The sequence below is a fragment of the Myiozetetes cayanensis genome, unplaced genomic scaffold (genome assembly GCF_022539395.1).
Source record: "Myiozetetes cayanensis isolate MyiCay16 unplaced genomic scaffold, myiCay2020 scf3, whole genome shotgun sequence".
Lineage (NCBI taxonomy): Eukaryota > Metazoa > Chordata > Aves > Passeriformes > Tyrannidae > Myiozetetes > Myiozetetes cayanensis.
This window is the reverse complement of record NW_026087521.1, coordinates 46801151-46815557: the sequence shown is the minus strand read 5'-3', so window position 1 is coordinate 46815557 and position 14407 is coordinate 46801151. Positions and strand designations below refer to the sequence as shown.

Genomic DNA, 14407 nt, shown 5'->3' with positions numbered 1-14407 from the left:
AGTCAATGACTCCCTCTGGTGATCATTCTCAATAAATTGGACTCACCCCATTAAGAGGCTAATCAGGGATTTCTTCAACCATTCAAGCCCAAAAATAGATTCTTAATTTTATTTTTTGCAATATGTGCTTTGCTAAAATGATATTTCCTTCAATCTTTTCCCCCAAAGCTCCCTTGAAATTTAAGGTAAAATAATTGTTTCTGAAAAATATAGGAGATCCAACTGATTCTTAACATAAACCTTCTACTCTGTGTGTTTGTTTTTTGGTTTCATTTTTCTTTATCTAGCAACTTTCTCCTTGCAGTTTACCGGTTCCTTTGGCGTGTGTCAGATCAACAGCAACTTCAGAACTGATACAGGGCCTGCTTTCCAGCTAGAATACTTCTCACAAACACAGTGAACTAGAGGGATTATTGGAATTGCTTTGAGGATATTCTTTGTCTTAACCCTCTCTTTGCTAGGCTGTTTGCATGCTGCTGTGTGGATCTGCACGTTTACTGGATGCTATAGTACACAAACATGCATAAAGGCATCTTGTATGCTGTGATGTTTTGAACGTGGTTTTGGTGTATTCTTGATGATGAGATTAATGGGCGTTTTTATGGCCTCAAAGAGAGAGGCCAACACAGTGTTGAGACCTTATCCGTTGTATAACTTCATGAACTTAATTTCATTTCAAAAATGCTAGAATAAAACTATTTTTAGCCTCAATTTAAAATCTAAAATCTGAAGGTACTTTGATGAAATGGTGAGATTGCATGTTTCCATCTTTACTATGGTCTGTGTTCTCACTAAACTGGGAGTCATCAAGCATGTTGATCTTTGCATCAGTCAACCAGTGTTCATTAAACAACAAGCACAACAGTTTAAATCTGTTTTCCTTTGATCTGCTAGATGGGTTTAAACAGTTCCCTAAACCATAATCATGGTTGTAAGTAATACAACTCTGTTTCCTGGAGGAGGCACTGATTTAAATTCACTTCATGTGGGTGGTTTTGTCTGAAGGCCAGCACGTACCTTCATTCGCAGTTCCCTAGCAGACTGTATGTGACCTAAGAGGGGAAAATCTTAATATAAACAATGAGTCTAACCAATTTAGATTCTCCGGTGTGGATGACCAAATATGATTTGGTCATCCAACCCTCCAGTTGGTCATCCAGCTCTGAAAGTCTTTGATATCTGGTTTTATAAATCACAACTGCCAAAATAGTAATACAGAAGGTTGTGAGGTGGTTTATTTAAAAAAAAAAAAAAAGAGAGAGAGAAATGCAGAAAGGAATGAGTAGTCTGAGTTATCCTTGACTGTGGATGTTGAATTTTGAGCCTGCAAACTGTAGGTTAGCATGGTCAAAATAACGTAGTTCAAAATAGCTGAGGTTGTTCTTAAGATTGCCTAAACCTTTAAAATAGAAATGAAATCATACAGACAAATCCTGAGTACTTTGGAACCAAAATCAATAGGAGGAGTCCCATTGAAGGGATTGGGCTCTTCATTCAACCCTGAAATACTTGCTGGGAAGAACTGTGGAGGTTAAAAGGAATCATAGCTGAGTTCTTTAAAATGCAGCAGTTAAAATGTCACAACTTTAGGATTTGCAATTCTCTAGGCAGCAGAGAAGCTTTAGGTACTAGGTGCAAACATATTCCAGACTGCCAGTCCTGAGGTTGTGACTATTTATTGCGCCAGCCTGTGACATACGGCGCTTTTAGCCACCATGGTCCATCAGACCTCTTGCTGTTCAGAGCGGTACACCCTGCCCCTAGCCAGGACCAAGGGCCAAAACCACCTTTCTTGTGGCAGGGAGGTGTGGGAAGCACCCTGCCCATGCAGAAGCTGAGTTGGGACGGGCATCGCCCTGATGCTTACACACACTCTCTCCATGGTGCTGAACCTGCAGTGCGCCCCGAGATGGAAGAGGTCTGTGATTTTGGGAGGCAGTGGCAGGTGCCTCTAGGACTCTGGCGAAAGCTCCAGCCAGTGTCTGTCTCTGGGAGGACAAATTGGTAATGAGTCAAAGTAAGCTTTCTAGTAGTGTAAACCTAGCTGTGGCCCATATGGGGAGCACCACGGTGGACTTTGATGGAAGGAAGAGATCTTTTAAGGTCTGAGAGGGTTGGAAAAATTGTTCACAAGGGCTGGCAGGAGAAGTTCTTTCACAGAGATGCTGAACTCAGACTTGATTTTGAAAGCCTTTCTTGATTCTTTGGTCCCATGGCCTGAGGACGCTTTCTTTTTCCCCCTTTTTTTTCCTTGCTAAAACACAAGATAACTTAAGTGAAGTGTCACTGTAATGACTACATAGTAAGTTTGAAGTAAAGCTATCCCAATTGTTGGGATTCTGCATTTAACATTATTTTGTAAGATATAATAATTCATTACTGGGTTAGGATTGATATACAGGGGACGATCATTTAAATGGATTTAGTACAATAGATCCTCTGTCTACAGTAGAGGAAAAGTATAGTAAAAACAAAGGATGGAATTAGTAAAGGCAGGTTTATATTAAAATTATGAAATAGTTTTGCTTCTTTCTGAAATAATACCTTCAACTAAATAATATCTTCCAAATACTTCACAGATACTAATGCATTTGTATTTCCAGTGCACTGTTGGGCTGTGTGGTTTAAAATCATGTTTTCCATTTGACAGCTAATAAAACTGAGGTATAGGGATGTTGCAGGTTGAGTAAGGTGACACAGAAAGTTTGAAGGAGCTGAAAATTAATAACTCATATTTAGTTTTGTAACTTTTAACCACAGTGTGAATTCTTTTTATTTACTTGCTTCCTGTTTGTTCTTCTGTCTCCTTCTTTGCTTTGGAAGGATTTAATGATTACTTTGAATGAAGGAAAATATGCCCAAGAGAATACTGTTGTGTAAAATGAGATTATCTAAGCAGCAATGAACTGTGGTTTTTATCAGTGGTTGAAATAACAGAATTCTTTACTAGTTGATTTACAAAGCACTAAATACAAAAATATGATTGTTTAGATTCACTGTCTTTTTACTTCTAAGGTTTCTTATTTCTGTTTTTTTATAAGCATAAAATAGTGGATGTTGTGAGGATAAATAGACAACTATTTTAGAAACAAATATGTAAAATCCGAACAAAATGCTCTATGGTTCATATTTTAGGTGCTTTTTGTTCAATATGGAAAGATGGCTGAATTGCGACGACCTTGAATTTAACTTCAAAAGAAAAGTGCTTAACTGAGTCAGTTGTATGGTATAGATTTTGCTAGCCGTTGTCTTTGTAATTCACAGAGATGTTAATGCCATAGACAGCTGTATCTTGAGCTGTAAATTTCAGCAAATGTTCATCCGTAGATCCCTTGAGTATTTTACAGAATCATAGAACCACAACTGGGTTGGAAGGGACCTTAAAAACCATCTAGTTCCAGCACCCATGCCATAGGCAGGGACACCTTCCGCTAGACCAGATTGCTCAGAGCCCCCGTCCAACCTAGCCTTGAACACTTCCATGAATGGGGCATCCACCACTTCTCTGGGCAATGGCCAAGTAAACCGATAAAGACATTATAAAAAAATCTACCTAGTTTCTGCTTGAATAGAAAGATAGAATTTTTTCATGAATGTTACAGAAGCTAACATTTAAGAACTGAAGTTGTGTCACGTGGATCATACCTACATGCTGCTTCAGCATATGGAATTAAGGAAGCTGCTTCTATATTTGGTATTAGTGATCCAAACTAAAGCCATAAATACTACATCAAGAAGAGGACAGATGTTCTTAATTAATTTACTGTTTTTCACACTCAATATTGTGAACTAGAGGCTCTACATAGAAAAGGTTGTGTGAAAACTGAAGTTTAATATCTAACATTTAGATTTTTGGGTTCTTGGAAAAAACAGTATTTAGAGTTTGGGGTGTTCTTCTGGTTTTGTTGTTTGGGTGGGGGGCGGTGGTTGACAAAAATATAGATACGTATCCCTAATGTTCAGGGATTAAAGTCTCATAATCTTCACTGGTGTTTGTCCAGAAGTTTGTATCCTCTGTGCAAGGTTAAGAGGCTGTGGCACACTGGTAGATGGCAGTACTGGCAGAAGGGGTGTTGTCAATAAGAAGAAGCTTGGCTGCCCAGTGGAAGTCATGAAGCCAGAGCTGCAACTGTAAAGCTGCACCTCCACATGCCAGTCAGTGCAGGTATAACCTTGACAAACCCCTGGGAAGGCCCTCGGTCTGTCTTCCCCAGCAGGAACCCAGCTCCTGGTCTGCTTGATCAAAATCAGATGAGGACAGCTGCCTAAGGAGAAGATGGCTGTTGTGTGAAGGAGGGCATTGGCAGGGTGAGAGAGAAGCATATCTCTGTGATTAGGCTCTTCTCATCAGAGAAATAAGTGCAAAGTATGGCTCTGTGTGGAGCAGGAGGTGGAGGTGCATTGGACCTACAGCATCCACCCTAGCGCAGGAAGAGGCTTTGCTTCTCACCCTGACACAGACAGGAGAGGACAGTCTTTGCAGGCTTGCTGTGGTCCTGGGTCAGTCACCTCCTTCCCTGGGTGTGTTGGCCATGGAACGCACCTTCCTGTGAAACCTCACTGTGTGCACTGACTTGGAGCGTGGTGTTGCTGCTCACGCCTGTCACCCACTGCCTGCCTGCAAGAGAGCCAGTCCAAACGGGGTGGTGATTTTCAGGAAATTTTCATGTAAAGTATTTTCAGGAGAAGGAAAACCAATGCAAAACATGTGATTCATCTACTAAGTGGTATTTCAAGTTTCTGCTTCTCTAGAAATAGAAATTTCACTCTCCATCTCTCAAGATCTTGTTTTCAAAGGAGGATTTGCAGTTATTCCTGCTGGTAAGGCAAGCTTTCCCCAGAGCCTTGGGAACATTCAGGGAAGCAGCCTCTATTTAGATAGCACAACTTCTTTCCCATGGTCCTAAAACATTTGGAATTACAATTACAAAAGCCCCATTGATCCAATTTTCATTTGTTTCTTTCAGCTGTTGCACCTTAAAAATTTGTTCACCATACCAAGACTGATTTTCCTGGGATTTAATCCAAAATTATCCTCATTTCTGGAGCTAGACTGAATTATAGTTAGGGAGTTAGATCATGCACATCAGGGGCAGTGGGGTTTGCTGCTGTTTCTCTCTCTCCCTCCTGTGCCTCACTGGAGCTGCAGCACTGGGAGGTGAGAGCAATTTTCCAAGGTTCAGCCCTGTGGTGAGATGCAGAGGAGGAGGCAGCAGGGGAATAAGCCCAGAGGTTATGTTCAGCAGCTCCTCTTCTTCTCCCTTTGTTCCGTCTCTGTCACGTGGAAGTTGAGAGGGTGACCTTGCAGAGGAGAGGTGGAAAAGACAGCAGAAGATAGGAGGCACCAACAAACTCTACTCAGACCAGCTCAGGGCTGAATAAACCATTGGTGCTTACATTTTCCTAACCAGAGCCATGCCCTGGTGTTTTCTAGACTTCTGTTTGTTGTTGTCACTCTCTCCTGGACTCCCTCCTTGCACTGCAGTAGCTAAAACTGGACGCCATCCCATATGAGACCTCACTGGTGGCTGCCCCATATGGCACAAAAGTTCCTTCCCATCCTACTTTTATTGAATACGTGGGGTTTTTTTATTTAGGAAACAGAAATTCAGCAAAGGGCCAGGAAGATGGTCAGGAGCTGAAGCAGTTGCCCTCCAAGGAGAGGCTGGAGAACCAGGGCTGGCTGGAGAAGAGGTGGCTTTGGGTACTAAAAGTGGAAGTGGAGAGATGCTGACTGGATGCCAAGAGAAATTTCCTCCCAAGGCAGACAGGCAAGCAGGGGAACAAGTTACTCACAGAATCTGACGAGTCTCTGTCCTCAATGGTTTTCAAGACTTGACTGGATGAAGCCCTGAGCAATCTGGTCCCGTCTCACAGGTGCTCCTGCCCTGAGCTGGAGTTGAAATGGAGGTTTCCTGAGCTCCCTTACAGCATGAATTACCCTGTGATAATTTATTTCCTTTTTCTTTTTAAAGACTGCCCTTATCTAATCTGAGGTGTACTGAAACTTTGTTGTTCTCTCGCAACCTAAGTCACTCTGCTAATTTGTTTGCTATTTTGTATCTGTATGTAATCCTACTGAATTCTATCTGACTTTCTGTAGTTCATTAGATCCATTTTCAGTTCTTACCACTTTCTGAGAAGTCCCTCACTTCTGGATCCTCCTTAGAGAGCCTTGGCACTCCTCCAAGCCACAGTATGGAGCAGGTCCTTGCAGATTGCCTTGGCATGTTCCAGTCCATTTGTGCTTAAATACCAATAATTATTCTCAAAAGGTGGATTTCAACTTCTTGTGCAACCACTGCATTTGATTCTGACTAAGTTTGTGTATGGCAGCTGTTCATGTGTTGTTGCATCAGGAGTCACACAGTGTCCAAGTCTTGCAGTACTTCTCCTTGCTGCTGTTGATTTAATTGGCTAGTTTTCCAACAAAGGAAGGAAATTTGATCTGAGATGATACTGAGGAACCTCATTATAAACATCTTGAATTTTTCTTGGCCCATTGAAGCTGTCTTGGTAACACATGGCAGGCAATATTACACTTTTTCTTTGTTATTCTTAATAATGTATGCATAGATGTAAATATACAAGCATGCATACATATATTTCTGAGTGTTTATTTCAGATGGCCAGGAGTGATGTCAGAAGGTTATGAGAATCAGGGGATGGTAGCTCGATTTTTAAACAGTTTCTAGTCACTTGCTGGTCCCTGCAATTAGGCTGACTGTTAAGTTTCTGAGTCTTCCTTTTCTCACATCTAAAATATTCTTTTAGCCCTTCTTTGATCCTTTCAGTATTTTCTATGACTTTTCAAGGATAATTGCTCCTAATTTAGGTAAATCCTTAACATCTCCTAAAGTGCCATCGAGTGAAATTCACTGAGCTGTAATGAATACTTCTGGACTCCTTCCACACAGCTCCTGCTCCTCCTCTCCTTAGAAAGCATATAATTTCTATGAACAGTCTTACGGTTTCTTTCTTTCTTGAGGTTATCAACCAAGTTTTCCTTGTCTGTAGGGAGGAAGCCTAAAGTTTTCCTTGGATAATTCTGTTCACTTTATGAAACTTTCTCCCTTCCTTTGCCCATCCTACCTGTCAAAGTCATGTCCCACCATGACCACATGGGGAAATATTTTGTGCATGGGACACCACAAAAATGGTATGATGGCAGAGTCTTGTTGTGACATTACTTGTAAGCATTTATCTTTTGAGAAGTATTAAGATAATGGGATGTTTGATACTAATCAGACAATAGCAGATGCTATTTCTTTGCTCATCTTTACCATATTACTTAGGAAAATATTCTTTGTTGAACTCTTTTTCACATAATCTTTTTGTCAGTGGTATTAGGTGCCCAAGTGTATTTGTGTTTATTATGGTGGAAGTGTATGCACAGATTGAATTTTTTACCTTTTTTTTTTTTTGAGAGCATATGTTTTGGGAGCTGAAAATTGTATTTGAAGTCTAATCTCTGTTGTTCCTCCTACTACTGAGTTTATGGCCTCAGATACTCACTTAACCTTTTTCCTTTCCTTGGTTCCTTCTCCTTCAGCACAGGGATATGCAACTTCAAGTAGTTCTCCTGGGGATTTCATAATTCATTAAAATATTTAAGCACTTTGAAGATATAAAATATGTATACAGTAAATGCTAAATATTTTTACAATGATGCAAGGAAAAGGTTGATTTCTGAATTTGAATTCATTACCGTCCATTAAGTTAATGTTCCTTCTGTACTGCATTCCAGTACCTTAGTCATTCAAACAATAATGAGTGCAAAACAGAGTAATGAGTTTTGCACTGCTACCCTTCTGACTAGGTCATTTGTACACTCGTGGGAAATTCTGTTTCTGCTGGTCTGCTTGATTTACTGTTGATTTAATAAATCAACCTGTATTTAAATATGATTCAGCTTAAGCCTAGATTCTCCAAATCTTTAATTCTGGGGAGTATGTCTGTCTGATGGGGGTAGTTCATTTGAGCAGTTCTTGAAGCAGAGACCTGGACCCAAAACTTGTCTCTCGTATGTGAGTGCTCCAAACTTCTTGTGCACTATTCTTTCCCCAAAGAATTAGTTAGAAGGACTTCCCCCCACTTATAAAAGGGGTTGAAGACAGCCTGCCTTCTGCTGCTGCTTTAAGCTGTGAAAGAGAAAGGTGAAATACACAGGTGTGAGTCCCCTCAATCAGAGAACGCATCAAATCAAGAGTTCCCAGTTCCTGGGGAGAGTGCCCTAACCCCTGTGTCTTCATCTGGAAGAAGATAAGCTGGTGAGGGAGGGGCAGGATGGGTACTATTGGTAGGTGTAAAAAGGAATTTATTCCCTGCCCTCTTTTTAAAAGGGGCAGCTTAAAGCCTGTGCCCACACTTACTGCAGTATTGTGTTACCTGTCCCTGCGTTAGCACCCAAGCAGCTGACAGATGTACCCGATGTATTTATAGCTGTAGGTGCCGCAGCACGGCAGGAGCGCTATGGCAGCTCTGCCAGGAGACCCCCGCGTGCCTCTGCTCCGGCTCATGGCTGATCTGGCTGAGGCCAATCACCAGTCAAACACCAATCCTTAAAGGCAAGGCCTGGAGAAGGGCAGGATTTAAGGACACACATTTGTCTTAAGAATATCAAGATGGTGAGAAGCAGCTGCACAATGTGCAAAAATGTGACGGCATGATGGCAACTCCATGCCAGTGCTGGGGAGAAATAAAACATCTGCCAGCATACAGCACCCTGCTGCCTTACCTTGCTGCTTTCAGGACCTCAGTGAGTGTGTCCAAACAGCACTGCAATAAGTCTTCTTGATTACCAGATGCCTGGGTATGCTACATCTGGCATGGAAATACCTCCTCTTTTCTCTTGAAAAGCAGAGGCACAACCTTCTGCCATGGATTACTATTCAGGAATCTTCTCATCCGCAAGCAAAGGTAGACATCACAGCAAGGAGCATGGCCAGACCATCCAGAAGTCAGTTTGCTTGACACACACACAAAAATGTCATTAATATGAACTAGTGCACTGTTCTAATGATGGCACAGCAGAAGTAGCTGCAGCAGTGTTTGCTGGTGACCTTGCACTGAGACTAATTATTCATCACATGGAGGAGGATTGTTTTGTAGCAAATTGCAGAAGATGAGGGAGAAGACTGAGCAAAAATCAGTTTTTATTATCTAATGCTATCAAAATGTAGAGCCCTGCACCTCACAAAGGAGAAGCAAATAAATTCAAAAGCAAGATGAAGGAGTAGGAATTAACCAGATACATGAAAGTTTAAGAATTACTAAAGCTGGAGGAAGGGATGTATGCTCATGCGTTTCAGATCATGAAGGAAATAAGGGACTATTAACAACATTAGGCAGCCACCAGTCTGTCTGGCAGTGCTTCATAGTCAGTCCAGAGGATGCCAGGCTTCCCTGACAATAACCAGAAGTGATAATCTAGTCTGTCACCAGCCAGGCAGCCAGGTTGCAGGCTACAAAAGGTAAGAGCAAGAGCCATGTTTTGAGAAGAGTTGCACTCTTTTGGGTTGTTTTGAGCATTGGTGCTAGATTCCTGCTGCTGCTGCTGACAAGAACCAGCAATGCACATTCCTGCTGTTGTTAAGTTTACTTATATATTAATTGCTATCAATTCTGAATGCTGCAGTTGCATTTTTCATGTCTGTTGATTGCTTTTTGTTGCTGCCTGCTGAAGATAGCGTGGGCAGATCCTACGTCTGATGCTTTGTTTTAGTTGCCTGGCTACTGTAAAATGTTATCTTAGCTTTTGCTGAGGTGCCACAGATGCTTTCTTGATGAGTGTCCAAACAAGGAAATATATAAAAGATGATGGTTGAATGCTGTGCTTGCCTAGTTCTGTTGCTTTTGCTAGAGATGCTACAGTATGCTGACTTTGCTTTGCTATTACAGACTCTGTACAATAATGTAGAAGGTAGACTGAAACCTTTCATTTACACTTTGGGGTCATGGTCAATACCGAAGGTAATATTATCTGTACCTTTGAATGCAAAGGATCTGTTGTTGGAAGGAAATGGTGGGCAGCTGCTTCACTTGATTGCAATGCATTCTTTTCTGGTAATTGTTACAGAGAAAACATATTTTTTTCTGTTGATTGTGTTGCCAGATTTTTCCCTTCCTCTCTACCTGTGAAAGTCTCCAACAGAGAGAGATTTAAGTCTGAAAACTTAATTAGGATGTTGACTTCAAACTTCTTCCTTGCCAAAACCTGAAAGTAACCAGTATTTCTTCTGCTCTCTGTTTTCTGTTTATGCCTGCATAACTTTATCTCACAAGCATTTCTGACTAAATTGTTTTCTTGTACTCACAGTCTGAAACCTCTTCTAGAGTCTCTGAATAAGCTATGCATCTTTCCAACCAGTCCAAAAATATTTTGTCAGCAAATGAATAAAAAAATTACATTTAACAGCTATTTTACTTCCTTCTTTAATATTATTGCAAGCCTTTTCTTAATTATTTTTGCCTTTTGGCAGTTGCAGTGCATTAATATTTACGAGATGAGATACAGTTTTTTGTTTATATTAGCAGTCTTCGGTCTGTGAGCTCTGGACCAACCAGAATGCAGGATATCCTTTCTCATCGATTCATCAGGTTCATAATGTAAGATACAGTAATAAATGGCTATGTTGTCACTCTATGGATGTACAGTCTGTTGCCTTGGTGTTATCTACGGGTGTCATGTCGCTGAAAGGGTAACAGAAGTTCGTTAACTCGTCTGCCCTCCTTGGGGATTCTGTGTGCACACATCCGTGTGTCGTGCCATGTGGTTAGCGTATGTTGGCTGTATGGTGTACATACATACGGGACGTGGGGGCATTGCCAGCAGCGGTGTCGCTCGGGGAGGGGAGCTTTGACTTCTGTTCCTGATGTTTTCGTTCACTCACTTTTCCAAAGCGGGAAACCGTGTAAACAGCTCGGTTTGCACAGTTTCACCCCCGCGGTGTGTTGTGCTGCCCTTTCTGTGTCAGCCCACAGGCTTTGCCCAGCTGAGGTACACGCTGTGTTTGCAGAGTCACCTTTGGGGGAGTTAGAGGTAACGCTTATGGTGCCCTGAGTTTTTATCACTTCTGCGACAGACACAAAGGCTGTGCGTGTGATCCTGCTAATCCGTATTGCAGTGCGGTAAGAACAACAGCCAGTTGTTCAGCAGAGTATTTCAAAGGAGCTATAGATTTCTCTTGATTTTTTTCCATGCCTCCCTGGAACATTTCTGCCAAAGAGGGAACGTTTTGGCTACTAAGCTTTAGAAGTTTTTAAAATCTGAGTACACCATAAACCTGTTCCCATTATTTCCAGAGCCAAAAATATAAGGAGCTTAAAAAATTCCTCTCGGTCTAGGAATTAAAGCATAAGGAAACAATGAGGATTTGACTGGTCTGCAGAGCACTGAAAATTTTTACAGGGAGAAAATTATTAATTTTTCAGCCAGAAGTGTTGTATCTGTATGTGCTCCAATTTGTTGTTGTCATGGTGACTAATGCATGTTACCATAACCAGGCATGAAAAAAACAGGTGAAAAGTTATAAGATATGATTCTTGTTAAAAATAACCACATTCAAACCACTCAAACCCAGGCCTTTTTGGTTTTTTTCTTCCTTGAAGCATGGAGGGGTTTTAACTTGGCATTTTTTAAAAAGATGAGGGAGGTGTTAGATTTTTATAAAATTGTATTGAGATTACTTCTATTACTTTGACTACCTCTGCATCCAGGTGCCTTCAATGAGTCAAATACACTTCTCAGAAAAGAGGATGAGATAGAAAAATGTGCAACAATTTAAAAAAAAAAAAAAAAGCAAACCAAAACACTTAATAGCTGTGATCTGCCTATGTAGCTCATTTGACATCAAGCATCTGACCCTTTGTAAAGCACTGAGAAGTGCACATCTGCTGATTTTTCAGGGTTAGAAAGCACTGCAAGAGCACAAGATATTGGTCTTTAAGGTAGTCCCTGTAAACTAATTGAATCCTTACCATTCTGGCACCTGACTTGAGACCATTATCTGATTATAAATTCTTTATCTCCAAAATGTGGAGCGAAAAATGTTCTTTTTCAAGCTGCCAGAAGCCAAAGAGAGGAAAGGTGCTGGTTAAAGGCACGGGGACATTAGAATACTAAAAGACAGGCAATAAAGCAAAAACCATGTGATAAATTGCACAGCTGTCTGATGAGTTGTAAAGTTAGATGAGGAATAAATTGTCTCTTGTCTTTCTACTTCATCAGAGAGATAAAAATCTCCATCTGTATATTGTGTCATAAAAAATACATAAGCTTAAATGTTTGATTATTTCTTATAATTGCAAATTAAATATTCAAACCAGAAAATCCTTATCCTATCATATCTATTTTTAAAATTTAAATCAAACATTGTAAGTTGGTCTTGCTTGGCAATTTATGAACATTTCTGTACTGCTTGAAAGTGCTTATGAAGGACCTGAATCTCAATACATCACCCATGAATGGTTACACATCAATTCCTGGGATTTAGGACTACTAGTAATTTATATTTTTCTATCCCAAACTTGAACCTTGTTGTTTCAAGCCTTCTCTAGGTCAAAGATAGTCCTATTTTGTGTTTCACCTGAAGTCAACTGCCATCATGATATCCTAAATCACAGAATTTCAAAATCTGACTAGACTCGGTCAGCTGAGGAGCTCCCTTTCTTCCTATTGAGGTTTTTAGGCACAGATTTTTGAATGTATTCAGCTGTCTAAATCTTGTTTAAAAGCTTTTCTTCCTGGGGAAAAAAAAAAAATCTATACCTATGATGTTTAATTTTATGCAACTTTTTTTATTATCTGCTCCCTCTACAAGACATACTGAAATACATGAAAGCTCTCCAGATGCAGCGGTTTGTCAGGAACAACAGAAATCCTGTATCCCTGCATTCCTCTAACCTCACCATTATTGCATGTTTAGAACATCCTAAAGAAAAGTATAGAAATCTTGGCAATTCAGTATTGACTAATTTAAAAGGAGTAGGTACTAGGATGATTATATTTATAGAGTAATTAATGGACACCAGCAAATGGTCTCCACACAGTCCCTCTCTAAGTGTCTCATACCCTAGTTTTATTAGCCTAGTTGAAGATTATTTCCCATTTCCTTATGATTAATTTTTCCTTTATAAAATTGAACCAAAGCTAGAGTTAATCACTGTTCCTCTTTTACTGTCCCTTATTTACAGACAGAAGAAATGCAGTTTTCCATGCTTTTCCTACTGTCTGTGCAAAAGGAAGACACACTGTAAAATTATGTACTCATTTTACTCGTTACTTACTCCTTACTCTCTGCTTAATTTGTCAGTGCCATCTCTCTTCTGCATGTAGGGAAGCCACCTGCTGAGCAGTGCAACAGGAGGGTTTGGAGCACTAGTTGCGGTCACTTGTTCAGTAGAACGTGGCACAGCCATCCCCATGCTTCCTTAGTGGAGATACCACTAAGGAAAGATGTTAAGGTCAAAAGATGTACTTTTGTAGCTTTTCTGTCCTAAATTTACTCATGTTCTATCATAGTAGCCTTTTTCTAAATGGATAGGATATACCTCCCAAGATCTGATTCCTTACCCAGAACATGCAGGAGTGTATCTTTATTAGGGGGAAAAAAAGGACTATTTCAAGTGGTCTGTTAGCTGTGGCCTTGAACAGTTCATAAGAGACAGCTGAGCACACTGTGAGAATTTGTGATGGGTGCAATCCATCTTCTCTTGTTCTCAAAGACAGACTCCACTAATAACAAGGACGCAGATCCTTGCCCTTTTGTAATATGATGGAAACCACATTTTATAAGAACTACTTCTTAAAGAAGTCAAACTCTCACTTCAGATTAAATATGATAAAAGGTTTTTATACATTGTGGATACAAAATGTGAAAAAGTGGAGCAATTGCTTCTGCTGCTTTCCTTTCAGAATCTAAGGCTGAAGTCATATCCATGGCATATAGGCAACTTAACTAGGCAAGACAGAAGTTACAGTACTGTGTTACTGGTAGATGTGCTAATGGTGTCAACAGTAACTAGGTTCGACTTGCTTGATGTTACCATATTGGCAGGGTAATGTTGATGTTTCCAGATTTATCTCTTGCTTTTCATTGCAGAGCTGTGCAAATGCGTGTCATTTCGTTATTTTGTGACACATGAAAATGATGTACTTGTTTTGTTTACTCTGTCCTGATTTAATTAGTAAGATGTGATAGTTTGCCAGACTTTGAATGTCTTCAATAAGATTTTTTTCATGTGTTTTTTATGTATAACTTCTTTCTGCTATAAAAGTCTGAACTTCTAGCCATATTCTGTGTGAAAAGCTGATGACAATTCCTTACCATCTTTAACACATATTTTAACAATATGACATGGATAGAAAATACACAGAGATAAGTGCAGGTAAAGAAAGAAGTAGTGT

At 40.2% G+C, this 14407-nt stretch overlaps 1 protein-coding gene across 5 annotated transcripts in view; it reads left to right on the top strand.

Annotated features, from left to right (window-relative positions):
• ANKS1B (ankyrin repeat and sterile alpha motif domain containing 1B) overlaps positions 1 to 14407 on the top strand; it is a 420494-nt gene that overhangs the window by 376110 nt on the left and 29977 nt on the right. For 3 of the 5 annotated variants that reach the window (XM_050323422.1, XM_050323425.1, XM_050323426.1), the window contains one exon: positions 10534 to 10608. The exons of 1 other annotated variant lie outside the window; for it this stretch is intronic. In XM_050323422.1, coding sequence (XP_050179379.1) covers positions 10534 to 10608 — 75 coding nt within the window. The remainder of the gene's footprint in view (positions 1 to 10533; positions 10609 to 14407) is intronic. One more of the 5 variants, XM_050323423.1, reaches the window with a different exon arrangement.